The sequence below is a fragment of the Geotrypetes seraphini genome, chromosome 7 (assembly GCF_902459505.1).
Source record: "Geotrypetes seraphini chromosome 7, aGeoSer1.1, whole genome shotgun sequence".
NCBI lineage: Eukaryota > Metazoa > Chordata > Amphibia > Gymnophiona > Dermophiidae > Geotrypetes > Geotrypetes seraphini.
This window is the reverse complement of record NC_047090.1, coordinates 160,982,178-161,009,701: the sequence shown is the minus strand read 5'-3', so window position 1 is coordinate 161,009,701 and position 27,524 is coordinate 160,982,178. Positions and strand designations below refer to the sequence as shown.

Below are 27,524 nucleotides of genomic sequence, written 5' to 3'. Positions count from 1 at the left end.
AGGGGAGGTTTTAGTATTGGTCTGATGATTGCTGATTTCCAGTTTGTGGGCACTGAGCCTGTCTGTAGAAAAGTGTTGAGAGGAAGGATGAAGTTTACAAAGATGTCTTTAGAAGCCACTAAGAGATGTGATGGACATGGGTCCAGGATGGAGCCAGAAGAGTAAATAGAGTCAAGTATCTTGGTAAGGTAATCATGGGAGACAGTTTCAAAAGTGAGTTAGGTTCCCAGTTGTAGGTTTAAGCATCCTGTGTAGGTTGTGGGGAGTTGGTGTTGGTAGTGCGGTGGAGTTGAGATGAGATCGTATTTTGTCTACTTTGTCAGCATTTTACTCTCTAATTTAGTGTTAAGGCTTTGGCTGCCTCTTTGCAATGTTGTTAATATCTTTTTTTGTTAGTTTAAAAAGGTTTTTTGATCCATCTTGGGTCTTTAGTAGTTGCTGGGAGTACAATATCTTTTTAGTGTCCGAGGTAGTTTGTTTATATTCTTTATGCAGGTTCTTCCAGCTGGATGTCACTGTTAAGCCTAGATTTGTACCATTTCCTTTCTGCTTTTTAGTTCTCTTTTCTTGGTTCTTAAGTTGACAGTAAACCAGGGGGAGGAGAGTTTGAGGGGATATTATTTGATCTCTTTGATTGACACTAGGCCTACACTCGAACACACTCCCATCTGACCATCGATTTGAAGAATCTCTTGATAAATTTAAGAGCAATCTCAAAACATTCCTATTCTAGGATGCCTTTCAAATTTGAGATAGAACTTCTTCTCAAGTCGACTCCACTAAAGACCAATGATGAAAGAAAACCGCTTTCAAGAAGCGACCTCCCTTCCTTTTTTCATTCCCTTCTAACCTTCCTTTTAACATTTTTTTACTTTGATGTATTTTACTCAGCCCTAACCCCAGAACCTCTCATACCAACTCTGTCTATGTCTTGTAAATCATTTATGTTATTCCTTTTAGCAAATGACCCCTTTTTAATATATACAGTATATATTTTAAAAATAGATTACTATTTTAGTATTGTAAACCAACCAGATACTTGATGATGGTCGGTATATCAAACACAGAATAAACTTGGGAAACTTAGAAACTAAAGCTCTTACCAAGTGTGCCAGTCTATGGCAGCCTCGTCAATGGATTTAGAATTGGGTTTTAATATACCTGCTAGGTTGGAAAGACCTGTGGAGAGATCTCCTAAGTCAATAGTGTTGTTGAGGAATATAGAACAATTACTTACTGTAACAAGTGTTATCCATGGACAGCAGGCAGCTATTCTCACATCTGGGTGACGTCATTCATGGAGCCCGGATGCGGACAACCTCGCAAGCAGACTTGCTTGAAGAAATTCAGAAGTTTTGAGTCTGCCTTCTTGCCTAGCACAGGGTTCGTCTCCTCAGTTTAGATAGCTAGCAGAGAAGCCAACCCAGGGAGGTGGGAGGGTTGTGAGAATAGCTGCCTGCTGTCCCTGGATAACACCTATTATGGTAAGTAACTGTGCTTTATCCCAGGACAAGTAGGCAATCTATTCTCACATGTGGGTGACCTCCAAGCTAACCAGAATGGGATGGTGGGAGTGTTGGCAATTCAGGAGAATACATTTTGTAATACTGCCTGGCCAAAATGGCCATCCTGTCTGGAAAAAACATCCAGATAATAATGAGAGGTGAAAATATGAACCGAGGACCAGGTGGCAGCTTTGCAAATTTCCTCAATAGGAGTGGATCTGAGGAAAGCCACTGAAGCTGCCATGGCTCTGACTTTGTGGGCTGTGACTCAACGCTGTAGATGCAGTCCAGCCTGAGCATAGCAGAAAGAGATACAAGCAGCCATCCAGTTGGAGATGATTCACTTAGAAATCGGATGTCCCAACTTGTTTGGATCGAAGGAGACAAAAAGTTAAGGAGCAGATCTGTGTGGTTTGGTGTGTTCTAAGTAGAAGGCCAAAGTAGGCTTGCAGTCCAGAGTATGAAGAGCTGATTCTCCAGGATGAGAATGAGGCCTTGGAAAAAAACACTGGAAGTACAATGGATTGATTGAGATGAAATTCTGAAACCACTTTAGGTAAGAATTTAGGATGAGTACAGAGATCCACCTTGTCATGATGAAAAACTGTGAAAGGTGGATCAGCAACTAAAGCTTGCAGCTCACTGACTCTTTGAGCAGATGAGAGGGCAATGAGAAACACCACTTTCCAAGTGAGATATTTCAGATGAGCCGTATCCATTGGTGCAAAAGGAGGCTTCATCAATTGAGCAAGAGCAACATTGAGATCCCAAACCACTGGAGGCGGTTTGAGAGGAGGTTTGACATTGAAAAGTCCTTTCATACATCTGGAAACCACAGGATGAGCAGAAAGGGGTTTCCCTTCGATAGGCTGATGAAAAGCAGCAATTGCACTAAGATGGACTAGAATGTATATAGACTTGAGGCCAGAGGTAGATAAGTACAGAAGATAATCCAAGACGGAAGACAAGGAGGTAACTCGAGGCTCCTTGTTATGAGACATGCACCACGTAGAAAATCTAGTCCATTTTTGGTGGTAGCATTGCCTAGTGGCAGGCATTCTGGAAGCCTCTAAAATGTCCTGAACAGGTTGAGAAAACTGAAGAGGAGTTATGTTGAGAGGTCCCAAGCTGTCAAGTGTAGAGACTGCAGGTTGGGATGAAGAAGAGATCCTTGACTCTGTGTAAGCAGAGATGAAAAAACTGGTAGAAGGTATGGCTCCCTGCTGCTGAGCTGAAGTAGAAGGGAGAACCAGGTTTGCCTGGGCCACCGAGAAGATATTAGAATCATGGTGGCATGATCGTACTTGAGCTTGACAAGAGTCTTGAGAATGAGAGGAAATGGAGGGAATGCATACAGGAATAGATTCGTCCATTCCAGAAGGAAAGCATCTGCCTCGAGGCGGAGAGGAGAGTATATCCTGGAGCAGAACTGAGGCAGTTTGTGGTTGTGGGGAGACACAAAGAGATCTATTTGAGGAGTTCCCCACTGAGAAAAATGTGATGAAGAGGCAATGAATTGAATGTCCATTCGTGAGATTGCAGAAGATGACTCAATTTGTCTGCCAGACAGTTTTTCTCTCCTTGAATGTAGACTGCTTTCAGGAAGGTGTTGTGATGGATCACCCAGTCCCTTTGAGCTTCCTGACAAAGAGAGAGAGATCTTGTTCCTCCCTGCTTGTTGATGTAGTACATGGCGACTTGATTGTCTGTCCGAATAAGGACTACCTGGTCGTGAAGAAGATGCTGAAAAGCTTTGAGAGCATTGAAGATCGCTCTGAGTTCCAACAGATTGATGTGACACTAACGATCTGTGCTGGACCAATGGCCTTGAGTACGGAGACCATCAAGATGAGCCCCCCCCAAGCATAGGTCGAGGAATCTGTCGTGAGAACCATCTGATGAGGAGGCGTTTGAAACAGTAAACCTCTGGAGAGATTGGAAGAGAGCATCCACCAGTGGAGAGACTGTCTCAATGAAGGAGTGACTGTAATGTGTTGAGAGAGTGGGTCGCAAGCCTGCGCCCACTGAGATGCCAGGATCCATTGAGGAATTCTGAGGTGAAATCTGGCAAAAGAGTCACGTGAATGGTCAAGGCCATGTGACCGAGTAGTACCATCATGTGTCTCGCTGAGAGTGAAGAAAGGGAAGACACTTTGTGGCAAAGCTGAAGAAGAGCATCCAGACGCTGCTGAGGAAGGAATGCTCCGAGTTGGACAGTGTCCAGAACAACTCCGATGAAATGTATGTTCTGAGAGGGCTGAAGGTGGGATTTGGGAAAGTTGATTTCAAATCCCAAGCTTTGTCAGAACCACATAGTCCGTTGGGTCACTACAATAACCCCTTGAGATGCTGAATCTTTGAGCCAGTCGTCCAGGTAGGGGAACACCTGAAGACCATGGTTCTGGAGAGCTGCTGCCACCACCACTAGGTACTTGGTGAACACTCGTGGAAATGATGCCAGGCCGAAGGGTAGCATTCTGTACTGAAAATGCAGATTCCCCACCCAAAATCTGAGGTACTGACGGGAGGCTAGATGAATGGGGATGTGAGTGTAAGCCTCCTTGAGATCTAGAGAACATAAACAATCGTTCTGATCTAGAAAGGGATAAAGGGATGCCAAGGATAGCATGTGAAATTTTTCTTTGACCAAAAATTTGTTGAGAGCCCTAAGATCCATTATGGGCCGCAGATCGCCCATCTTCTTCGGAACTAGGAAGTAATGGGAGTAAAAACCCCTGCTCTGCTGTTTCAAGGGAACTTCCTCAATGGCACGGAGATGAAGCAGAGCTTGAGCTTCCTGAAGAAGGGTGGACTGGGATGGATTGGAAGTATACTCTCTTGGAGGAAGCTCTGGTGGAATCTGAGTGAAATGAAGGGAGTATCCTTCCCTAATTATTGACAGCATCCAGAGGTCAGATATAATGGTCTCGCATCGATGGTAAAAATGATGGAGACGACCTCCGATGGGAAGAGGAGATGACAGAGGCAGAACGATGGAGGTTATGCTCTGTTTGAGACAGTCAAAAAGGCTGAGAAGCCTTTGGTGCAGCAGAAGGCTGAGGTTTTTGTTACTTCTGCTGTTGTTGTGGTTTATTGGGAGGTGCTCTAGTGTAAGAAGCTGCCCTCAGAGGATAACACCTCTGATAGGAGGAAGAGGTCAAGAAGGCTTGGTCTGATGATGGAAGCAAAAGATTTCTCATGCTCAAGTTCTTGGTGGCAGCCTCTATCGATTCATCAAAGAGGTCATTGACTTGCTGGAACTCTAAAAGCCTGTGTTGACCAAGGTCTTTAGAAAAACCAGGGAGTACATCAATAAAATACTTGAAATAAGTAGTAAAGATAAAATTATAATTTAAAACCCTGGAGGCCATCATCGAATTTTGATAAAGACGACAGCCAAACTTGTCCATGGTCCTGCCTTCTCTGCCAGGAGGTACGGTAGCATAGACCCTGGAAGAATGACTCCTCTTTAAGGAAGATTCCACAAGAAGGGACTGATGAGATAGTTGTGAGTTCTCAAAGTCCTTGCAATGTATAGTTCTATACCTCAATTCCAACTTGCCTGGAACAGCAGGGATGGCATAAGGAGTCTCCAGGTTTCGTTTGGAAAGTTTGAGAAAGAAGCCTGTTAAGAGGTAGTTTAAGAGACTCCGCAGGAGACAGAGGCAAACTCATTTCCTCTAAATACTCCTTAGAGTACTTAAAACCAGAGTCCAATTTAAGATCCAAGTTCTCAGCCATTTGAAGGAGGAAAAGGACAATTGATCCACAAGAGGATGACCTCGAGGCGCCTCGAGTGGAAAACGAAGGCGAGGCCTCTCTGGAGTATTGATATCCCAGCAAATAAGCAGACTGGGACGAGGTACTGGGAGAAGCGGAGCCCTCAGGTTCTGCTATTGGTGTCCTGGATCGAGGAATTGGAGGCCTCAAAGAGATTGAAGGCCTGGACAAGGAAGGCTTCTCTCTGGAGGAGGACCTGCGCCTCGATGAGGGCCTCCACCATGATGAGAGTGCTGCCTGGAAGCAGGTCTCGTGCGAGGTTGAGGAGACTTCGCCTTATGCCTCGAAACGGGCAATGCCTTATGTGAGGATATAGGGCTGGAAGCTGTAGATCGAAGTCCCAAAGACTTTGTGGTCTGGATCAAGGTATCTCGAAGCACTCCCAAAGACTCGGCTCCTTGTATGGAATGTGAGGATTCCAGACGAGATACTCACAAAGACTCAACTCCTTGCATAGATTGTGAAAATTTCAGACCAGACACTCGCAAAGACTGGACTCCTTGCATAGAGTGTGTAGATTCAGCTTGAGGCACAGGCAAGGACTCGACCCTTGCGAGACTGCTGAGTGCCCAGGCTGGACTGCAAGAAGCAGAGTCAAGGCAGGACTATATTTGGTCAGTAACTGAACAAATTCCCGCTCTAAAATGGTCTGGATGGTAGCCTGCAATTGTGTATCCAAGTCTGAAACTGGACCACTTGCTGAGGCTATAGGCTCCAAGGATGAAGAGGAAGAATGCTTTGACTTGGAGGAATGATGTTTAGGTAGCTTTAGGACCACCGCTGGAACTGCTTGCTGAGATATCTGACCTAAGGGAAGCTCAGGAGAAGATTTGGAAGATTTACTCGAGGTTGAGGAAGTTCCAAACAAGGAAGCACTGATGAGAGTCGAGGTCGAAGGCAGGAGGACACCCCGTAGAAGGCCTGAACGAATGTGAGGTCGAGGTCGAGGGTGTAGCAGGGGTTTCCATACCAAAAATCTTCTCCACTTAAACTCAACAACATTTGAGGGCTCGAGGTTGAATGGTAGTACGACTCCGGGCAATGGTCAGGCCCCAGAAAACTGAAGGCACCAGCGGTGTGGGTCAGAGAGGGAGATCGCACGCTGGCACTGGCTACACTTCTTGAATGTGACCGGCCGGGACATAGAAGGAAAGATAGCTGCCACAAAGTTGAAGCCCGCAGGCTGAGGGCGTGTGACAGGCCCCGCTAGTCACTCGACGAAAAACTTCAACTTTTTTTATTTTAAACAATGACCGAAAGAAAAGCATAGCGATACAGTAATAAGAAAATAAAACACGAGCCGCAGTGAGAGAAGGCACGAAGCAAACTAAGTTCAGCACAGAGCGTCAAAGATGGACTTCTTGGCTCTGCAGAAAACTGAGAACTGAAGAGACACGCTCTGTGCTGGCGGAAAGGCATTCGCGTATGCATGATGTGGCAGACTCAAAACTTCAGAGTTTCTTCAAGCAAGTCTGCTTGCGAGGCTGTCCGCATCCAGGCTCCATGGATGACGTCACCCACATGTGAGAATAGGCTGCCTGCTTGTCCTGGGATAATATCTTAGACTGGGTTTACTTCTTGGTTGATAGTTGTTTCATTGTGTAGGTTGATAGTTGTTTCATAGTGATCAGATGGTGATCAGACCAGGGTACTGGATTGATGGAGCAGCTGAGAGTTCCTGAGATGAGCAATGTATTTTTTTTTAATTAAGATTTTTTTAATTAAGATAGGCCCACAGAGTGAGTCAATGAGTGGACCATTTGATAGAAGCCTAGGTCTGATAGTGATGTGATGAAGTCTGCTGGGGATCCAGTCTTGTTTGAGTAGGCTAAAGTCTCCTAGTATGATATCTGGTTGTAGATGATGACCACATTGCCCAGGATGGATAGTAATTCATCTAAGATGGCCATTGGAAAGTGGGGTGCTCTGTATATCAGAGTGATGCTAAGATCTCTGTTGTGACCCACTGAGAAGACGAGGCATTCTAGTGTGTTTAGTGTGATGGCATCTTATTAGTCTTGAGTGGAAGTTGGATTTAATGATGATGGCTACACCTCTTCCTCTAGTCTCAGTGCGTGAGCAAGTTAGCACTTGGTATCCTGGTGGGCAAAGCATACCAAGAGTGGCTCTGTCATTGTCTTTGAGCCAGGTTTTGGTAATTAGGAACTGAACTAAAGCCAAAGTCACAAGTGGCATAAAACTCTTCTCTTTTCAAGTGCAGATTTTAAACACATTTCTAGAAACTATTGTTTCAGTCAGTGCATAATTAAACTGGGATCTGCTGCCAGGGAATGTGGTCAAAGTTAATAATATAGCCAAGTTTTAATCAAAGGTTTAGACAAGTTTATAGAGAGATCCATCAATCACTGTTTAGCTGAAGAGCCTTAGCAATCTCCACCTCCTGTCTCCTGGAAGTCAGCAACTTGGATAGTGCCTTCTTATTTGGGATCTGACAGTTCTTCCAGATGACCCAAACTGGCCATTATCAGAGACAGGATACTGGGTTTAATGGACCACTGGTCCAATATAACATGGTACTTCTTATATTCTTACCACCACCATAATGGATTCTTAGAGAATTGCTTTCTTGGGAGATACAATTCTCCCATTTAGAGACTTATGTCTTTACCTGATATCTCTGAAGTATGAATGCTGAAGTGCTTGTTTGGCACTGATCCTCCCATCAGGGTCATATTCTATCATTGCATACATCAGGGCGAGACTTTGAGGGGAGACACCTGGAACATGATGAGATAGTCCTGTCCCTTTCTTGAAAGGAAAATCAAAATTCATAGCTCTTGACCTAGAGTTAAATGTAAAAAAGAAAAAGAGATTATGTACTCATGCTGGTAAGCTCTTTTCTATACAGTAGGGTTATTTCCCTATAGCCACGTGCTGCTGAAGGAATCGACTCCGTATTTTTCACTTTGCCTCCGTTAAACTTCACTGGGCTCGCTAGCTCCACCTTCAGTTAGTACCCAAGCACATAAATCCACCCAATACACGTGAAGTAGAGGGACCTGTAGCAATAGGCTTAAACGAATTGTTTTGCTCAAAAATAACTAAACAGTTCTGTTAACTGCCAACACAGGCTTCAAAGGAGCTCAGAAACTACTCCCCAATAAAGTAAAACATATATACAAATTTTTCCCAGCCCTCAAGGGCTGACAGGCATCCAAGAATCAGCTTGGAGAAGCATAAACAGACTGAAAACTGTAAGCAGGCGCAGGAAGGACGTATCTACTAGAAAAGAGCTTACCAGGGTAAGTACATAATCTCTTTTTCCAGTGAAAATAGGTGAGACATTCTAGACAGTAGGGACATACAAAAGTAGTCCCCCAAAAGGCTAGGGCAGGCTTGCTGTGCCAACCCTTACGACTGAGGACCCAAAAACCACCACATTCACTCTTTAGAACTTGGCAAACGTGTGAAGAGAAGACCATGTTGCCGCTCTGCAAATCTCCTCAGGAGAGACATATCTAGCATCGGCCCATGAAGAAGCCACACTCCTGGTAGACTGCGCCTTATCAGAAACAGGAGATTGTTTTCCCGAAAGAATGTAGGCTGACGAAATGGCCCTATGGATCCACCTGGAAATCGTGGCCTTGGAAGCAGGAATGCCCCGTTAAATGAATGATTCAGCATATACAAATGGTCAGAGAGTCGAAACTCATTGGTGATCGCCACATAATGCATAAATCCTGTGACTTTGAACCTGTCAGTTGAAAAGGCAGTCAAACACACTTCATGATTAACATGGAAAGCTGAAACTACCTTCGGCAAGAAGGAAGGAACTGTCTGAAGGTAAACCCCCGCCTCTGAAATACAGAGGAAAGAGACTGTGCAAAACAAAACCTACAGTTCTGACACATGACACGCCAATGTAATGGCGACCAGAAAAATGGTCTTGAGTGTCAAGTCCAAGAGGGTAGCATCTCGAAGGGGCTCAAAAGGAACCTTGGTAAGGCTAGACACCACCAAGTTAAGGTCACAGGAAGGGAAAGGATGGTTAACTTGTGGTCAAACATGAAGAGCCCCCTTTAAGAATCTATCGACATCGGGATGAGACGCCAAGGAAGACCAACGCTCCCGGGATCCAAAACAGGAGATTCTCGGCAACTTGGACCTGAAGAGAAGTCACAGTGAGGCCTTTATCCAAACCAGCCTAAAGAAAAGCGAGAATTAGTGAGATCAGAACTAAATAAGGGTCCACCTGGTCCTGGGCATACCAATGTGGAAAGCCTTTCACGCCTTAGTGTAAGCTGACACCATTGACTTCTTAGACTTCAGAAGAGTACATAAGAATTGCCGCTGCTGGGTCAGTCCAGTGGTCCATCATGCCCAGCAGTCCGCTCCCGCGGCGGCCCTTAGGTCAAAAAACAGTGCCCTAACAGTCTAGCCTTACCTGCGTACGTTCTGGTTCAGCATGAACTTGTCTAACTTTGTCTTGAATCCTTGGAGGGTGTTTTCCCCTATAAAAGCCTACGGAAGAGCATTCCAGATTTCTACCACTCTCTGGGTGAAGAAGAACTTCCTTACGTTTGTACGGAATCTATCCCCTTTTAACTTTAGAGAGTGCCTCTCGTTTTCTCTACCTTGGAGAGGGTGAACAACCTGTCTTTATCTACTAAGTCTATTCCCTTCATTATCTTTAATGTTTCGATCATGTCCCCTCTCAGTCTCATCTTTTCAAGGGAGAAGAGGCCCAGTTTCTCCAATCTCTCACTCTACAGCAACTCCTCCAGCCCCTTAACCATTTTAGTCGCTCTTCTCAGGACCCTTTCGAGTAGCACTATGTCCTTCTTCATGTACGGCGACCAGTGCTGGATGCAGTATTCCAGGTGGGGGCATACCATGGCTCCGGTACAGCGGCATAATAACCTTCTCCGATCTGTTTGTGATCCCCTTCTTAATCATTTCTAACATTCTGTTTGCCCTTTTTGCCGCCGCCACACATTACACAGACAGCTTCATTGACTTGTTTACCAGTATTCCCAAGTATCTTTCCTGGAGGGGGTCTCTCCAAGTACTGCACCGGACATCCTGTATTCATGTATAAGATTTTTATTACCGACATGCATCACCTTACACTTATCCACGTTAAACCTCATTTGCCATGTCGCAGCCCATTTCTCGAGGGTGTTTATGGTGTGTTGCAGGTCTTCGCAATCCTTCTGTGTCTTCACTACTCTGAATAACTTTGTATCATCCCCAAATTTAATCACCTTGCTCGTCGTACCAATTTCCAGGTTGTTTATAAATATGTTGAAGAGCATGGGTCCAAGCACCGAACCCTGCGGCACTCCATTCGTGACGCTTTTCCAGTCCGAGTATTGTCCATTTACCCCTACTCTCTGTTTCCTATCCGCTAACCAGTTTTTAATCCATGTGAATATTTCACCCTGGATTCCATGGCTTGCAATTTTTCGAAGTAGTCGTTCATGCAGGACCTTTTCGAACGCCTTCTGAAAATCCAGATATACAATGTCGACCGGGTCACCCTTGTCTATCTGCCTGTTTACTCCCTCAAAGAAGTGCAGCAAGTTCATCAAGCAAGATCTTCCTTTGCTGAAGCCGTGCTAGCTAGTCCTCATCAGATCGTGTCTGTCAAGGAGGTCAATGATGCGGTCCTTTATCAGCGCCTCTACCATCTTTCCCGGTACCGATGTCAGACTCACCTGTCTGTAGTTTCTCGGATCTCCCCTCAAACCTTTCTTGAAGATCGGCGTACCATTCTCCACTTTCCAGTCTTCCAGAATCCTTCCTGATTTGATCGACAGATTATTAGTTGAAGCAGTTCAGCTATAACCCCTTTCAGTTCCTTGATTACCCTCGGATGGATGCCATCCGGTCCAGGGGATTTATTGTTTTTAAGCCTATCAATCTGCCTGCATACCTCTTCTAGACTGACCGTTATCCCAGTCAGTTTCCCATCTTCGTTTCTTGTGTATAGCCTGTCGGCTTCTGGTATGTTGTGTATAATCTCTTCGGTAAATACAGATGCAAAAAAATGTGTTCAGTTTGTCGATGATGGCTTTGTCCTCCTTTAGCACTCCCTTTATTTCATGGTCATCCAACGGCCCCACCGCTTACTTCATGGGTTGATTCCCCTTAATATAATCGAAAGAACGGCTTGAAATTTTTTTGCCTCCTTGGCTATTTTTTCCTCGTAGTCTCTTTTGGTCCCCCTTACCGCCTTATGGCACCTGCTTTGATGATGTTTGTGCTTTTTCCAGTTTTCATCCATTTTTTACCTTTTCCATTCCTTAAACGAAGTCTTCTTGTCTCTGATCACTTCCTTCACCACTACAGTGAGCCACGCTGGTTCCTTGTTCTTTTTCCACTTGGATCCCTTGTTGATATGCGGTATATATAGATTTTGCGCCTCGGTGACTGTGTCCTTAAAAAAGGACCATGCTTTTCTGTTTTTCCATGGTTCGAGTGGTGACCTGGAATGTTGGGGGGGTCACGTCCCCGGTGAAGTGCACTAAAATTCTTCAAGCTTTACAATGCCTCAAGGCTGATATTGTCTTGCTACAGGAGACACACCTTACTGCGGCGGAGCATGCTAAACTCCGGCGGGGTTGGGTGGCTGTGTGCAGGGCGGCGGCTGGCTCCAGCCGGAAATGCGGGGTGGCTATCTTGGTTCGTAAGGGGGTTGCTGCTAGTCTGGACTCTGTGGGGGCTGACTCTGAGGGCCGATATATCTTTTGTAGGGCTCAGATCGCGGGGTCTGTGGTTCTTTTGGGTAGTGTTTATGCTCCTAACACGTATGATCGGAGATTTTATAGGCGTTTACAGGCGATTCTTGCGCCCCATCAGGGTGTGCCGATGTTGTTGGGAGGGGATTTTAACTCGGTTTGGGACCCCTCTCTGGATAGATCATCTGCGGTCCCTAATCGCCGGGCTCAGGACGGCAGGGGGCTCCCCTCCTTCTGTCAGATGTTGGAGTTGGAGGATGTTTGGAGGATTTTGCACCCGACTGAGAAAGATTTTACTCATATGTCACGGGCGCATTCCACGCAGTCACGTATTGACTACTTGCTTCTTTCGCGGGCTGTTTTTTCTCAGGTGGAGCGAGCGGAGATTGGTCCTTACGCGATTTCAGATCACGCTTGGGTGTGGCTGGAGTGGACGCCCCCGGGGCAGTCCTCGCAGTCCCGTCAATGGAGATATCCTCTTTGGCTTGGCCAGGATCCCAAATTCTATGATTCGTTGGTGGCGCGCTGGAAAGATTATTGCTATCATAATGATCAGCACCGGGAGGACCCTGTTCTTTTTTGGGAAACCGCTAAGGCGGTTCTTCGTGGGCATATTATTAGTTATGTTTCGCAAGCCAAAAAGACTCGGAATCGGGAAATTATTCGTTTGTCCCGGTTGTTGGGGAATCTTCGTCGAGCGTATGGACGTCAGCCCACTGATGTCAACCGGCAGGCCTTGTTGGAGGTGCAGGTCGCTCTGAATGAGAAACTTCACCAGCGGGCAGCTAAGAGCCTGGCCTATTACAAATATCGTCTTTATGCTTATGGTAACAAATGTGGCCGCCTATTAGCTCGTTTGATTTCTCACAGGGAGAGTAGACAGAAAATAGTAGCCCTTACCTCTTCGGATTCCAGGCCTATTACAGCGGATGCGGACATTTGTCAGGCTTTTCGGGACTATTATGCTGAGCTGTATGCAGAGCCTTCGACTCAGGGTCTCCCGGGGGAGCTGTATTTGGATTCTTTGGATTTACCTGGTTTGGACCTGGCCCATTTGGAAACGCTGAATGCCCCATTGTCGGAAGAGGAGGTGGATTCGGTTATTCGTCAGAGCCCGACCTTGAAGGCGCCGGGCCCTGACGGTTTTCGGGCAGAATTTTATAAGTTGTTGCGGGAAGAAATTGTCGCGCCGCTTACAGCTATGTTCAATGTCATGGTGGATGCGGAGGCTATGCCGGCTTACCTTAACTTGGCTCACGTTATAGTTCTGCCTAAGCCGGGACGTGACCCCGCTAGGGTGGAATCCTATCGCCCTATTTCTCTGCTCAACTGCGAAGTGAAGATCTTGGCTAAGGTTCTGGCCAATCGGTTGGCTTGTGTTCTTCCTGCGCTTCTTCATGAGGCTCAGGTTGGGTTTGTGCGGGGCCGTTCGGTCGAGAAGAATTTGAGACGCATTCTAGCCTCTTTGGAGTTGTGTGCGCGCCGCCAACTGCCGTCGCTTATGGTCAGCTTTGATGCAGAAAAAGCTTTTGACCGGGTTCGTTGGGATTTTTTATTTGCCACCTTGGCCAAGTATGGGTTTGCGGGCCGTTTTGTTTCGGCGTTGAGGGCCTTGTATGCTTCTCCAACAGCGGCCCTTCTGGTGAACGGTTGCAGTTCTTCGTTGTTTGCTATCTCCCGTGGAACGAGACAGGGCTGTCCTTTGTCCCCGCTTTTGTTTATTCTCACTTTAGATCCTTTGCTACGCGCGATTCATTCGACTCCTGAGGTGCAGGGGGTTTCTTTTGGTTCCATTTGCTTTAAGGTGGCGGCTTTTGCAGATGATCTTTTTGTTCATCTTACGGACCCGCAACGTTCGTTGCCGGCGTTATTGGAAACGATTCAGGAGTATGGGGACTTTGCGGGTCTTCGTTTGAACTTGGGGAAGTCGGAGGCTTTGCCCACTTCGTCTATCCTGCGGACTAACTGGGGGGCTTCCTTTCCGCTGCGTTGGGCGACGGATTCCTTTTGTTATCTAGGGGTTCGGCTCACAGCTTCACTTGGTCGTCTTTATTCTTTGAATGTCGGGGCGCTTTTGGATCGCACGTCGCAGCAGTTGGATCGATGGAAAGATTTCCCCCTTTCTTTGTTGGGGCGTGTGGCGGTGATTCGCATGGTCATTTTTCCCCAGTGGCTTTACGTACTCAGGATTCTCCCACTGCGTCTTCTCAAGAAGGACTTGAGGAGCCTGAGACGGGTTTTGGCTAGGTTTTGTTGGCGTGGGAGGAAACCTCGGTTGCGTTATGATCTTTTGGTGGGGGGGTGGCAGCAGGGAGGTCTTGGTATTCCGAATTTTGGTTTATATAATTTAGCATGTCTTTTGCGGCATCTTAAGGATTGGTTGTTTGGGGATTCTCAATATACCCCCACCTCGCTTGAGACTATTCTATACGCCCCGTATTCTCTCCTTGCCTTGCTTCACCTGCCGGGGGGGGCCTTGCCACGGGAGGTTCGGGGCTCAATTCTTTTGGCTTCCATGCGTGGGGCGTGGGAGGGTCTGGTTCGGCGCCTGGGGGGGGACCCGCGGGTGACTGCGCTGTTGCCCCTGATGGGCAATCCAGATTTTGTACCGGGCTCGGACAATTCGAATTTCCGTCGTTGGAAAACGTTGGGATTTTATTTGGTAGAACATCTGCTGACCGTCGATGGGGACCTAAGCACTTTAGCGGATTTGAGGGAGCGGTTGGGGCACTGCTGGGGGGACACTTTTGCTTACTGTCAAGTTAAACATTATATTCTCACGCTTTCCCGGACTGCCCTTCAGCACCCATTGGGGGCTCGTATTAGGGATCTGTATGCCCAGGTGGAGCCTTTTCAGACTTCAGTGTCCGCTTTATATCGGGCTTTGCTTCCTTTTGAGGCTCCTAGGCATTGTCCGGGGGTTCGGGATAGTTGGGCCTCAGAGCTCCATTTAGACCTTGGTGCTTGGGAGGTTTCCCGGAATCTGGCAGGTTTGCCGCGTTTAATTCAAGGAGCTGTGTTGCAGGAATGTTATGCTCGCATTTTGTATAGAGGGTATATCACTCAAGCTCAACTATTCAAATTTGGGGGTGTTGCTTCTCCCCTGTGTTTTAAATGTGGTCGAGATCCGAACACGTTTGCGCATGCTTTGTGGACTTGTTGGTGTACGCAGGCTTTTTGGGCTGAGGTTGTCTCCTATTTGAGCTCGCTTTTGGAGTCGTCGGTAGAGGGCACGGTTGAGCAGGTGGTACTGGATTTACCGGGAGCTTTTCGTTCCTTGCTTCCGGGGGCTCGATGGCTGTGTCGTAAGGTGTGTCTCCTGGCCCGGCGTTGTATCATGCAGCAGTGGACTTCCTCGAGTCCTCCGTCTTTTTGGCATTTGAGGGCTCTTCTCCATGAGTTGGTTCTTTGTGAGGCCCGGGAGGTGGGGCTTTCCCTTAAGCGTCGGCGGAGCTTTTTGCTGATCTGGGACCCATATGTCAACTCCTTGTCTCCTAGGGGGCGTGGCCTGCTCCTGAACACCTTGACTTGAAGCGGCTTTCTCCTGGCCAGCTCTGGATCTCGACGTCTCTCTGCTCTGGGGTTTGGGGGGGGGGGAGGGGGGTTGTAGAGGGCTCGAGGGGCTCTGCTTAGAGGGAGGGGGATGCCTAGTTGGGTTTGTCGCCCTAGGGTCATCAGAGTTCAGACCCTGGGGGGGGGGAATTGGGTTTGTGCTTTTCTATGTCCGGTGTTCCACTCCCTTAGGGGGGTTGGGGGGGGTGTTGATGGGGGGTAGGTTTGGGGGGAGGCGGGACCTTGAGATGGTGGGAGATTTTCTGGGTTGGTGTTTGTGACATGCTTTGGTATGATTGTCTTGGTGTATGCAGCCGATGTATCTGTTTCTCTGAGCTGGCGTTTGTTGTTGCTGTATTCACTAATGCGTGCCTTATATTTTTTCATGTCAATAAAAAATTGTTACAACCTAAAAAAAAGGACCATGCTTTCTCTAGCGTTTTTACAGTGCTTATCCTCTTCTTAATCTTCTTCCCCACCATGAATCTCATCCCTTCGTAATTCCCTTTTCAGAAGTTCAGTGCCATGGCCGTCCTTCTGGATCATTGTTTTGCCCCTGTGTCCAGGTTGAAATGTATCATATTGTGATCACTGCTTCCCAGCGTCCCTTCTACTTCTACAACTTGCGCCCATCCTCATGGTCCATTTAGAATTAAGTCCAGAATTGCATTTCCTTTCATATTTTCCTTGACAAGTTGTTCCAGGAAGCAATCGCCTACAGCATCTAGGAACATGGTCTCCCTACTGCAGCCAGAGATGCCTAGGTTCCAGTCTATCCCCAGATAATTGAAGTCGCCCATGATAACTGCATTGCCTCCCTTGCAGTTGCGTTTAATCTCATCCGTCATTTCTCCATCAGTTTCTTCGGACTGTTCTGGGGGTCGGTAGTAGATGCAGATTTTTGTTTCCTTTCCATTTGTTCCTGGAATTTTGGCCCATAGAGACTCTACCTTATTTTTCGTTTCCGGCATGTTCTCTCTGGCAGACTCAATTCTCTCTTTGATGTATAGGGCAATACCCCCACCTTTTTGTCCTACTCTGTCTCTGCGGTATAGCTTGTATCCTGGTAGAACAGTGGCCCAGAAGTTTTCCTCGTTCCACCATGTTTCCGTGATGCTGATGATGTCAAGGTTATCTTTTTGTGCCATAGCTTCAAATTCCCCCATTGTATTCCTTAGGTTCCTTGCGTTCGTGTACATACACTTGAGTTTGCGGCCTGTTTCTTTCTTGCATTTCCTTTCCTCTTGTGTCCCTTTCAACCTGTCAGGATTTCTATCTTTCCTATGATCCAGTGAGTCTTCCCCACAATCTTCCTGTATGGTATCCTGTGGGTATACTGTTTCCCGAACCATCGACTCTTGGTCAACTGTCGGCTTTCCCCTTCTTCCTAGTTTAAAAACTTCTCAATTTCTCGCTTGATGTTGCTTGCAAGTAGCGTCGTTTCGTCTCTGCTGAGATGGAGTCTACCCTTCCTGTATAGCTTGCTCTTCCCCCAGAATATCATCCAGTTGCGCACAGAATAGAATCCTTGTTCCTCACATCTCCACCCCTGCAAACCAACAGATGTGCACCGGCATGAGTGGAGGCACAATGCAGCCGGCACCCTGCGAGACCCCGAGCCTCCTAAGGGTGCCTAACAGCCTGTGCTCAACCCCTGATAACAGTAGGTGAGACCACCTCAGGGACAGTCCTGAGCTCCAGAGACACTATGCAGGCTGGCTAACAAGTACCCTAGATGGATCAGCCTGTCAGACTAGAGAGCTGCACAGGAACAGGGACGATGGGAATCCTGCGGGATCCGCAGGGATCCCACGGGGACGCCCCTTGTGGTCTCAGGGATCCCACAGGGTTGAAGGCAGCTCAAGCCGAGTGGCTCATCTTGGTTTTCCTGCTTTCCTGCAGCGTACAGCGCTCCCAGCACGCCACATGTAGCTGACCCGGAAGTCTTCTCCTGACGTCAGAGCCGACGTTGGAGGAAGGCTTCTCGTCAGCTACATGGAGCGTGCTACATGTGATTGTGAAGAAGTGCTGCTCTGAGATTGACATTGGGAAAGGTTGTGAGATGGTTCTGGTGTGCACTCTCAGCTGTTGCATATATACAGCTCCTGCGCCTCGCGTTCCACAGAGGAATGGAAAGAAGGAAGCAGTGAGTCTTGCGGGAGGGGGCAGAAAGGGAAGGAGCAAGCAAGTGGGCATGCATGCATTGTAATTAGGAGGAAGCAGTTGGGATGTGGGAGGAGCCCAAACGCAGGAGGGAGTGCATATTTGAACACAGAAGGCAGGGAAAAGAAGAGAGGAGCAACATTAATGGAAAAAGAGGACAGATTGGTTGCTTGAGTTGATGTTTTTTTGTTTTTTTTTGGGGGGGGGTGTTCCTGTACATTGTACAACGAGGCAGGGAAGGAAGGGAAACTGTCTACAGGCCTTTGCTTTTTATAGCAAGCTAGTTAGCTAGTTTTGATGTCCATAACTTGTTGAATAGCATAAACTTGGGAGAGAGGAAGGAGGAAGGGAGGGAAAGTGATGCTGAGGTGGGGGAGGGAATAGAAAGGGAGAATTGGGCGTGAGTGTGTCAGTTAGAGGGAAAGAGATGGTGTACACGGGGAATGGAAGAAAGATAATTTTTGGTCATAGGGAGGGAGTGAGGTACAGATGATAGGGAAGAAAAAGATGAGAGGGAGAAATGTTGTGGTGGAAAGGGAACAGTGGGACAGATTGAAAGGGATGCAAGAGGGAGGAATGCTGGACATAGTGGTGAAGGGAATGGAGGGAGAGATGTGGCATGGTGCTGGAGAGGGGTGATAGAAGAAGAAATGTTGGGCATGGAGCTGGTGGGCAGGGGCGAAAGATGCTGCACATGGTCCTGAGGATGAGAGAGGGATAAATGCTGGACCATAATAGGAGGAACCAATGAACAGAAAAAGAAGAATTTACAAAAGATGGGAAAGCGGAAAAAAGAAACTGGGACCAACTTTATGGAAAAATAAGTCTCCAGACAACAAAGGTAAAAAACGAAATTTATTAACTAAAATATGTTAGCTTTGGGAAATTTATATAGCAGATGTCTTTGTATTGTGTTCAAAAGAAAAGGAAATGCATTTCTGGTTTTATTTCTACAATGTTGTACTTGCTGACCCTTGCTGTGGCTGGAGGGGATCCCCAAGCACCACCAGCAGAGGACCTCCTCTAGAGACGGCCAGAACTTCCCTCTACCAAGCGCAGCAGTTGCTGGCAGCATCCATGTGCCACTGAGGTGCCAGCATCTGTGACTCAGGGATGCTACTGCTGCCTGCCGAGCTTGGCAAAAGGGACCCCCGGCCAACTGCAAAGGAAGTCCTCAGCTGACAGCTTAGGGGTTTTCGTCAGCTGAGCATTTATATTTTATATTTACATAGAGGCTCTGGTAGAAACCCATTTACAAAGTGTGTATTCTTCCCAATTAATATTTCCAAATTAATAAAGTGTCTTTGCTTATTTGTATATGGGTCTCTACCAGAGCCTTTAATTCAGTAGCATAATTAAATTAAATAACTATTTCTGAAGTTTATAGGGATGAGCGGGGACGGAAGGGATTCCTCGTGGGGATGGGTGGGAATGGAGGGATTCCTTGCAAGGACGGGTGGGGATGGGTGGGATTTCGGCAGGGACGGATGGGATTTCTGTCCCCGCGCAACTCTCTACTACAGACTGAAGTCTGTGAATTCTCAAGCAGGCAGACCTTAAAAAACGCTCCAAGCACTAAATTACCCAAAAAGGAGATGAAATTACATCAAATTAAAATAATTAAATGGGGAGAGCAGAACAAACACTTCTGCAGGCATGCATGCAGAAGGAAAGAACTGAAGGTTGAGCTAGAGAACCCAGTGAAGTACAGCAGAAGCAGAGTGAAAAATCCAGAGTGGATTCCTTCTGTAGCAGCATGCGGGCTATAGGGAAATAACCCTACTGTCTAGAATGTCTCACCTATTGAACTGGAAAACAATATTAACCATGTGTGGAAACAACTCTTTAAAAGGTTTGATGAAAAGAGAGAGACTACTTTCAAACCTGTAATCTGTATTGCTTAACAGTTTTTGCAGAAGTGACACAACTTACTACCAATATGATATAAAATGGTGAGGTATATCAAAAAGTAGCATAAGAAAATGGTTCACAGAAGATTACATGCTCTATATCTTCGAAGATCCATTTTCTTCTTTTGCCACTAGTGGCTGTAATCATACCTGTGCCCGCCTCTGGTATGCTGATACCTAAGCATATCCAAAGGACATTTATTTCAACCAGGGTTTTTAAAATGAGTGATGTAGACATGATCTCTACTAGGGTATGTTGCTAGAAAACAAAGGTCAATAGACAAATTTGTGCAGTGTTCCCATATTTAAAACATGTCATAAACATAGAAGGCACACCAATATATGTAAAGGATTAAGCATGTAGGCCATGAAAGGGATACAGGTAAATTCTCACGTTGGTAAGAGATGAAACACGGATTTTTATTCTGGTCAGCATAAAAGGAATTCTAACTCAGGGCAGTGTTGTGCAATATTGACTCACTAGAAATTAATTACTGAAGTTTGGTACTTTCTTGCAGTAATCAATAAAGTAGTTAACTATTTTTCGCTTATCCTAATAAAAGAGGATGTGGTTGGCATGACTTGGTCAAACCTCCTTGAAATAAGCATCAAGAGATGAAGTTATGTGATATTCACATTGGGGTTGTGTATAAGATGGATAATTCACCTCTTTACGCAACATAAGTTTTTTACCATAAGTACCATATTTTTCGCTCCATAAGATACACTTTTTAGACCCCCGAAAAGTGGGTATGTCTTATGAAGCGAATACAATTTTTTAAAACCTCCTCCCTGCCCCCGGTACCTTTTTTTTTAAAATACCGGTGGGTCCAGTGTGGTCTCCCCAGGAGCTCTCCGCGTTCCTGCTGGACAACTGCCTCCTTTGTTGCTGCATAGCGGCAAATAAGGTAGGAGCATAAGCTTTTTGCTTCCTGCCTGGTCTCACGCCGCTCTGTGAATGGTTCCCTTCCGCTGTCACCCAACCCTCCCGACCCTCTACCTTATTCAGGAAGTTCATACAGAGGGACACCTACCCCGCTCTGGCTGGCAGGCCCGGCTCTTACAAAATGGCAGGCCTTCCCCTTCCCAATGCACCTGGGATGCACCAGAAAGGGGTCTAAGGCTCTGATTGGCCCAGATACCTAAGGCCACACCCATAGGAGGGGCTTTATGCAACCTAGGCCAATCAGAGCCTTAGGCCTCTCCCCTCTGGCCGTCAAATTTTACCATGATGTTTTGAGAATCTTCCCCCGAGTCATTTAATTGCTGTGGTTAAATTACTTTAAGCTGAGAACTTACTAGTAACTGTAATTAATTACTTTTGAACAGTAATTAGCACAACACTGCCTCCAGGGCATTTCTTTCAGCACAGACTTTCTGCTTTAGCAAGAAACAGCACCATCATTGAGCCACTGGTCTAACCCTAATATTATTATTATTATTATTATCTAGGGCCTTATTTTTTAATTTTAATGGAGATGGATATCAACTGTTCATATTTCTCAATGGAATGCACACAACCAAAAGAATACTCACTGTTTGAACTTTCTGAGTGTACTCTGTGTTGGAGTGCCAATGATTTCATGAATTTTTGATATTTGATCTACCTCATTAGATCCAGGAAAAAGTGGACGAAGACTGAAATAGAAGTATAATATTACACTGTCTGCAATGTTGACAAAGTATTTTTAAGGCAATTTGTTGCTTAAGAACTGCAATACATTTGAAAGGCTGTCTTAGCAAAAGTTCATTACTGAAAATGAAAGTCAGTGAACAAGCAACGTGTATGATCAACCAAGAAACAATTATGGAGGTCAGCGACAGTGGCAAAGACAGAAGAAAAAGGGCATATGACCTATTCACTGTAGCACCCAAACCAACAGCTCATTCTCTAAACCTCTTTCTCTCAGATCCACTCTGCTTGCCCATGCTTTCTTGAATTCTCTTCCTATCCTCAACTCCACCACCTTTTACTTAAATAAATATTTCTTAATATTATTTCCAAGTCTATCACCTCTCACTCTCTTCCTATGACCCTCATTCCAGAGCATATTTTCCACTGAAAGAGGCCCAATTCTCATTTATTTATATCTTGGAAGTACTCAAAATCTCTATAATCTCTCCTTTCCTGCCTTGCCTCCAGGGTATACATATTTGGAACTTTAAGACTATCCCCATATGCTGACTATTTTAGTAGCCATCCTCTGGACTGACTCCTTCTAGTTTATATCTTTTTGAAGGTATGGTCTCCAGATCTGTACACGGTACTCCAAATGAGGTCTCACCAGAGACTTATACAGAGGAATAGTCACCTTTATCCTCCTTTTTTTTCTCCTAATGCATCCAAGCATTCCTCTGTATTCTCCTGTCACCTTATCTTTCTGTTTTGCCACCTTTCAATTATCAGATAGAATCATCCTTAGGTTCTATTTTTCTTTGGTATCAGAAGAACTTCACCCCTCTTTGCTATATCACTCCCTCAGGTTTTTATAGTCCAAATTTGTGACCCTGAAATTCTTGGCACCAATCTTAGCTATCACATTCTAGATCATCTTTCAAGCTTTGCTAAATCCCTCCATGTTTTCCATATCTTTCAGAGTGTCTAATCTTAAAACTACAAATGTTGGTATCATCTACATAATGCAAACCTTTTCTGGCAGCCATTCCAAAAAGCACAGTTACTTACCGTAACAGTTGTTATCCAGGGACAGCAGGCAGCTATTCTCACAAGTGAGTGACCTGATCCAACAGAGCCCTGATGCAGACACCTCACAAGCAGTCTTGCTTGAAGAAACTCGAAGTTTCGAGTTGCCCGCATTGCGCATGCACGAGTGCCTTCCCGCCCAGTGCAGGGCGCGTCTCCTCAGTTCAGATAGCTAGCAGAGAAGCCAACCCAGGGGAGGTGGGTGGGATGTGAGAATAGCTGCCTGCTGTCCCTGGATAACAACTGTTACGGTAAGTAACTGTGCTTTATCCCAGGACAAGCAGGCAGGTATTCTCACAAGTGGGTGACCTCCAAGCTAACCAAAGTGGGATGGTGGGAGAGTTGGCAATTTAGGAGAATAAATTTTGCAATACTGTTTGGAGAAAGTATCCAGACAATAATGAGAAGTGAAGGTATGAACCGAGGATCAAGTGGCAGCTTTACAAATCTCCTCAATCGGTGTCGATCTGAGGAAAGCTACTGAAGCTGCCATTGCTCTGACCTTATGGGCTGTGATTTTACTGTGAAGGGGCAATCCAGCCTGGGCATAGCAGAAAGAGATGTAAGCCGCCATCCAGTTGGAGATGGTACGCTTAGAGATAGGATGTCCCAACCTGTTCAGATCAAAGGAGAGAAAAAGTTGAGGAGCAGTTCTGTGCGTTCCAAATAGAAAGCCAAAGCACATTTACAGTCCAGAGTATCAAGAGCTGATTCTCCAGGATGAGAATGAGGCTTTGGAAAGAACACTGGAAGAACAATGGATTGGTTGAGATGAAATTCCGAGACAACTTTAGGAAGGAACTTCGGATGAATGCGAAGAACCACCTTGCCATGATGGAATACTGTAAAAGGTGGATCCGCAACCAATGCCTGAAGCTCACTGACTCGACGAGCAGAAGTGAGGCCAATGAGAAACACCACTTTCCAAGTGAGATACTTCAGATGAGCTTTGTCAATTGGTTCAAATGGAGGTTTCATAAGCTGAGAAAGAACAATATTGAGGTCCCAAACCACTGGAGGCGGTTTGAGAGGAGGATTGACGTGGAAAAGTCCTTTCATGAATCTGGAAACCACCAGATGAGCAGAGAGAGGTTTCCCTTGAATAGGCTGATGGAAAGCAGCAATTGCACTAAGGTGGACTCGTATTGAAGTAGACTTGAGGCCAGAATGAGAAAAGTGCAAAAGATAGTCCAAAACTGAAGATAATGAGGAGTGTTGAGGCTCCTGATGATGAGAAAAACACCAAGCAGAAAATCTAGTCCATTTTTGGTGACAGCATTGTCTAGTAGCAGGCTTCCGTGAAGCTTCCAAAACATCCCGCACAGCTTGAGAAAACTGGAGAGGAGCTATGTTGAGAGGAACCAAGTTGTCAGGTGTAGAGACTGCAGGTTGGGATGAAGCAGAGATCCCTGATGCTGCGTAAGCAGCGAGGGAAAAACTGGTAGAAGGTAAGGCTCCCTGCTGCTGAGTTGAAGTAGAAGGGAGTACCAAGGTTGTCTGGGCCACCGAGGAGCAATCAGAATCATGGTGGCATGGTCGGACTTCAGTTTGACTAGAGTCTTTTGAATGAGAGGAAATGGAGGAAACGCATATAGAAAGAGATTCGTCCAGTCCAGAAGAAAAGCATCTGCCTCAAGGCGATGAGGAGTGTAGATCCTGGAGCAGAACTGAGGCAGTTTGAAGTTGTGAGGGGCTGCAAAGACGTCTATCTGAGGCGTTCCCCACAGAGAGAAAATGTGATGAAAGGGTGTGGAATGGAGAGTCCTTCATGAGGCTGCAGAAGACGACTCAAGTTGTCCGCTAAAGCATTGTCCGCCCCCTGAATGTAGACAGCTTTGAGGAAGGTGTTGTGACGAATTGCTCAATCCCAAACTTTCAGAGCTTCCTGACAGAGGGAGGCCGATCCTGTGCCTCCCTGTTTGTTGACATAATACATGGCGACCTGGTTGTCCGTGCGAATGAGGACTACAAGGTCGTGAAGCAGATGTTGAAAAGCATTGAGAGCATTGAAAATCGCTCTGAACTCCAGGAGATTGATGTGGCACTGGCGATCTGTACTGGTCCAATAGCCTTGAGTGCAGAGACCATCCAGATGAGCCCCCCAAGCGTCAGTCGAAGAGTCGGTCGTGAGAACCTTCTGATGGGGGCGGGTGAAACAGTAAGCCTCTGGATAGATTGGAAGAGAGCATCACCAGCGAAGAGACTGTGTCAGAGCAGGAGTGACCTGGATGTGTCGAGATAGAGGGTCGGAAACCTGCGTCCATTGAGATGCCAGGGTCCACTGAGGAATTCTGAGGTGAAGTCTAGCAAAAGAAGTCATGTGTACTGTAGAGGCCATGTGGCCCAGAAGGACCATCATGTGTCTCACCGAGATGGACGGACAAGATGACACCGAATGACAAAGGCGGAGAAGAGCTTCCAGACGCTGCTGAGGGAGGAATGCTCTGAGTTGGTAGTATCCAGAACAGCTCCGATGAATGGAAGAGTCTGAGAAGGGTGAAGATGGGATTTTGGAAAGTTGATCTCGAATTCCAGACTCTGCAGGAACCAGATAGTCCGCTGGGTCGCCAGGACGACTCCCTGAGACGTGGAATCCTTGATGAACCAATCATCCAGGTAGGGAAACATCTGAAGACCATGGTTCCTGAGCGCTGCGGCCACCACTACCAGGCACTTGGTGAAGACTCTGGGCGACAAGGGAGAAAGGGAGAACCCTGTATTGAAAATGCAGATTTCCCACCCGAAATCTGAGGTATTGACTGAAGGCTGGATGGATGGGAATGTGAGTGTAGGCCTCCTTGAGATCCAGAGAGCATAACCAGTCGTCCTGCTCGAGGAGGGGATACAGAGATGCCAGGGTCAGCATGCAAAACTTTTCTTTGACCAGAAACTTGTTGAGCACCCTGAGATCCAAAATAGGACGCAGATTGCCCATCTTCTTCGGAACAAGGAAGTACCAGGAGTAAAACCCCTTGTTGTGCTGAGCCAAAGGAACTGGCTCGATAGCTCGGAGATGCAACAAAGCCTGAAGAAGAAGGGCGGTCTGGGCAGAGGTGGAAGGATACTCTCTTGGAGGATGTTCTGGAGGAACTTGATGGAATTGAAGAGAGTATCCCTCCCTTACGATGGAAAGGACCCAGAGGTCGGTGGTAATAGTTGTCCATCGATGATAAAAATGATGGAGACAACCTCCGATAGGAGGAAAAACGGGGAAGGGCAGAACAACTGACGTTATGCTCTCCAGAAGACAGTCAAAAAGGCTGAGGAGCCTTGGGCACAGCAGGTGGTTGAGGCTTCTGCTGCTTCTGGGGATGCTGCCTCTTAACAGGCTGACGAGTGGCAGGAGCCTGTTTTGGTGGAAAACGCCGTTGGTAAATCAGAGGCGGGCGTGAAGGACGAGGAGGAGCAAGCTTAGGCTTAGGACGGAGAATAGACTGGAAAGACTTCTCGTGGTCCAAAAGCTTCTTGGTTGCTGCCTCTATGGACTCATCAAAGAGGTCAGTGCCAGCATAAGGGACATTAGCCAGCCGGTCCTGTAGATTAGGGTCTATGTCGATGGTCCTGAGCCACGCCAGGCGTCGCATGGCCACCGAGCAAGCAGTAGCCAGAGCAGACAGCTCAAAGGCATCATATGAGGACTGAAGCAATTGTAGCCAAAGTTGGGACAATGGGGCTAGAACCTCCTGGAATTCAAAATGAGCCCAAGGATCCAAGTAGGCCTTGAATTTGGGGAGGATGGACAGAAAAAACTTGAAATACGTAATGAAATGAAAATTATAGTTGAGGACTCTGGAGGTCATCATGGAGTTCTGGTAAATTTGACGACCAAATCTGTCCATCGTCTTGCCCTCCCTGCCCAGTGGAACAGTGGCATATACTTGGGAAGGGTGAGACCACTTCAATGAAGATTCCACTAGAAGGGATTGATGGGATAGTTGAGCACCATCAAACCCCTTATGATGAACCATCCGGTACCTGAAGTCCAACTTCCCCGGAACAGCTGGGATGGAATAGGGGGGTTTCCAGACAGCGGACAAAGGTCTGATCCAGTAGCTTATGAATAGGAAGTTTGAGGGATTCAGCAGGAGGTTGAGGGAGATGCAATGTCTCGAGGTACTCCTTGGAAAATTTGGACCCAGTGTCCAGTTGAATGTCCAAATCAGCTGCCATCTGATGCAAAAAGGAAGAAAAAGACAGCTGGTCAGCCAAAGCCGGGACTCGAGGATGTCGAGGCTTCCGGATCCAATGAGGACGGGGATCTGGATAGGGAAAAAGACCCCACCGTGTCCTTGAGATCCGGTAGTGTAGGAGGCGAAGTAGCCGGTGGGGAATACTGAAGAAAAGGCTGCTTCCGATGAGGCGAGGCATGCCTGGATGAGTGCTTCGAAGAGTGTCTCGATCGATGATGCGAGCTGTGTCTTGAAGCAGGCTTCAACAAACGAGGCAAATGTGTCTTCGCTGAGGCCCCCAGAGAGTGGATGGGGCTGGAAGCAGTGGATCGAAGCAGAGGTGGTTGGCTGGAAGAACCACGAGGCACTCGCAATGACTCGAGCCCTTGCATCGAGTGGATAGGTTCCAAAGGAGGCACTCGCAAAGACTCTACTCCTTGCATCGAGTAAATTGGTTCCAATGGAGGCATGGGCAAAGACTCTGCTCCTTGTGATGCATGCATCGATGCCAGACCAGACACTCGCAGAGACTCTGCTCCCTATAGAGAGTGTGCATACGGCTGAGGCACAGGAGGCAGCTCGACCTCGCGGGAGACCTCCGCATGCCCAGGCTGGAGTTGAGAGAGAAGCTTCGGCCCCATTGTTGTAAAGAGCTGAATGAATTGCTTCTCTAGTAAGGTCTGGAATGAAGCCGGCAAGGATGGATCCACGTCAGCAACGGGACCACCTGCACGGGCTTCGTGCTCCCTTGAGGAAGTGTGAGAGTGCTTGGACTTAGAAGCCTTGGGCACTTTGAGCACCACCGGGGGAATGGGCTGCTGCGCTATCTGACCTGAAGAGACAGAGGAAGGCACCGCAGCCTGCGTCAAAGACGGAACCGGTACAAACGAGGCAGGTTTGATGAGGCTTGGAGTTTGAAGATGTGGAAGCCTGGAGAGCCTCGGGTGAGGTTGATGGTGAAGCTCCATCGAAGACTCCATGCTGAAAAGCTGCTCTCACAAGATGCAACGACGCTTGAAAGCACGGGCTGTAAGTGTTGA

General features: G+C 46.9%; 1 protein-coding gene across 2 annotated transcripts in view; it reads right to left on the bottom strand.

The window, feature by feature from the left end:
- The window catches only part of MOK (MOK protein kinase), a 133,050-nt gene that overhangs the window by 34,229 nt on the left and 71,297 nt on the right, over positions 1–27,524 (bottom strand). For both annotated transcript variants that reach the window (XM_033952403.1, XM_033952402.1), the window contains exons 8-9: positions 21,148–21,249; positions 7,915–8,088 (exon numbers count right to left, since the gene is read on the bottom strand). In XM_033952403.1, the coding sequence (XP_033808294.1) occupies positions 7,915–8,088; positions 21,148–21,249 (276 nt within the window). The remainder of the gene's footprint in view (positions 1–7,914; positions 8,089–21,147; positions 21,250–27,524) is intronic.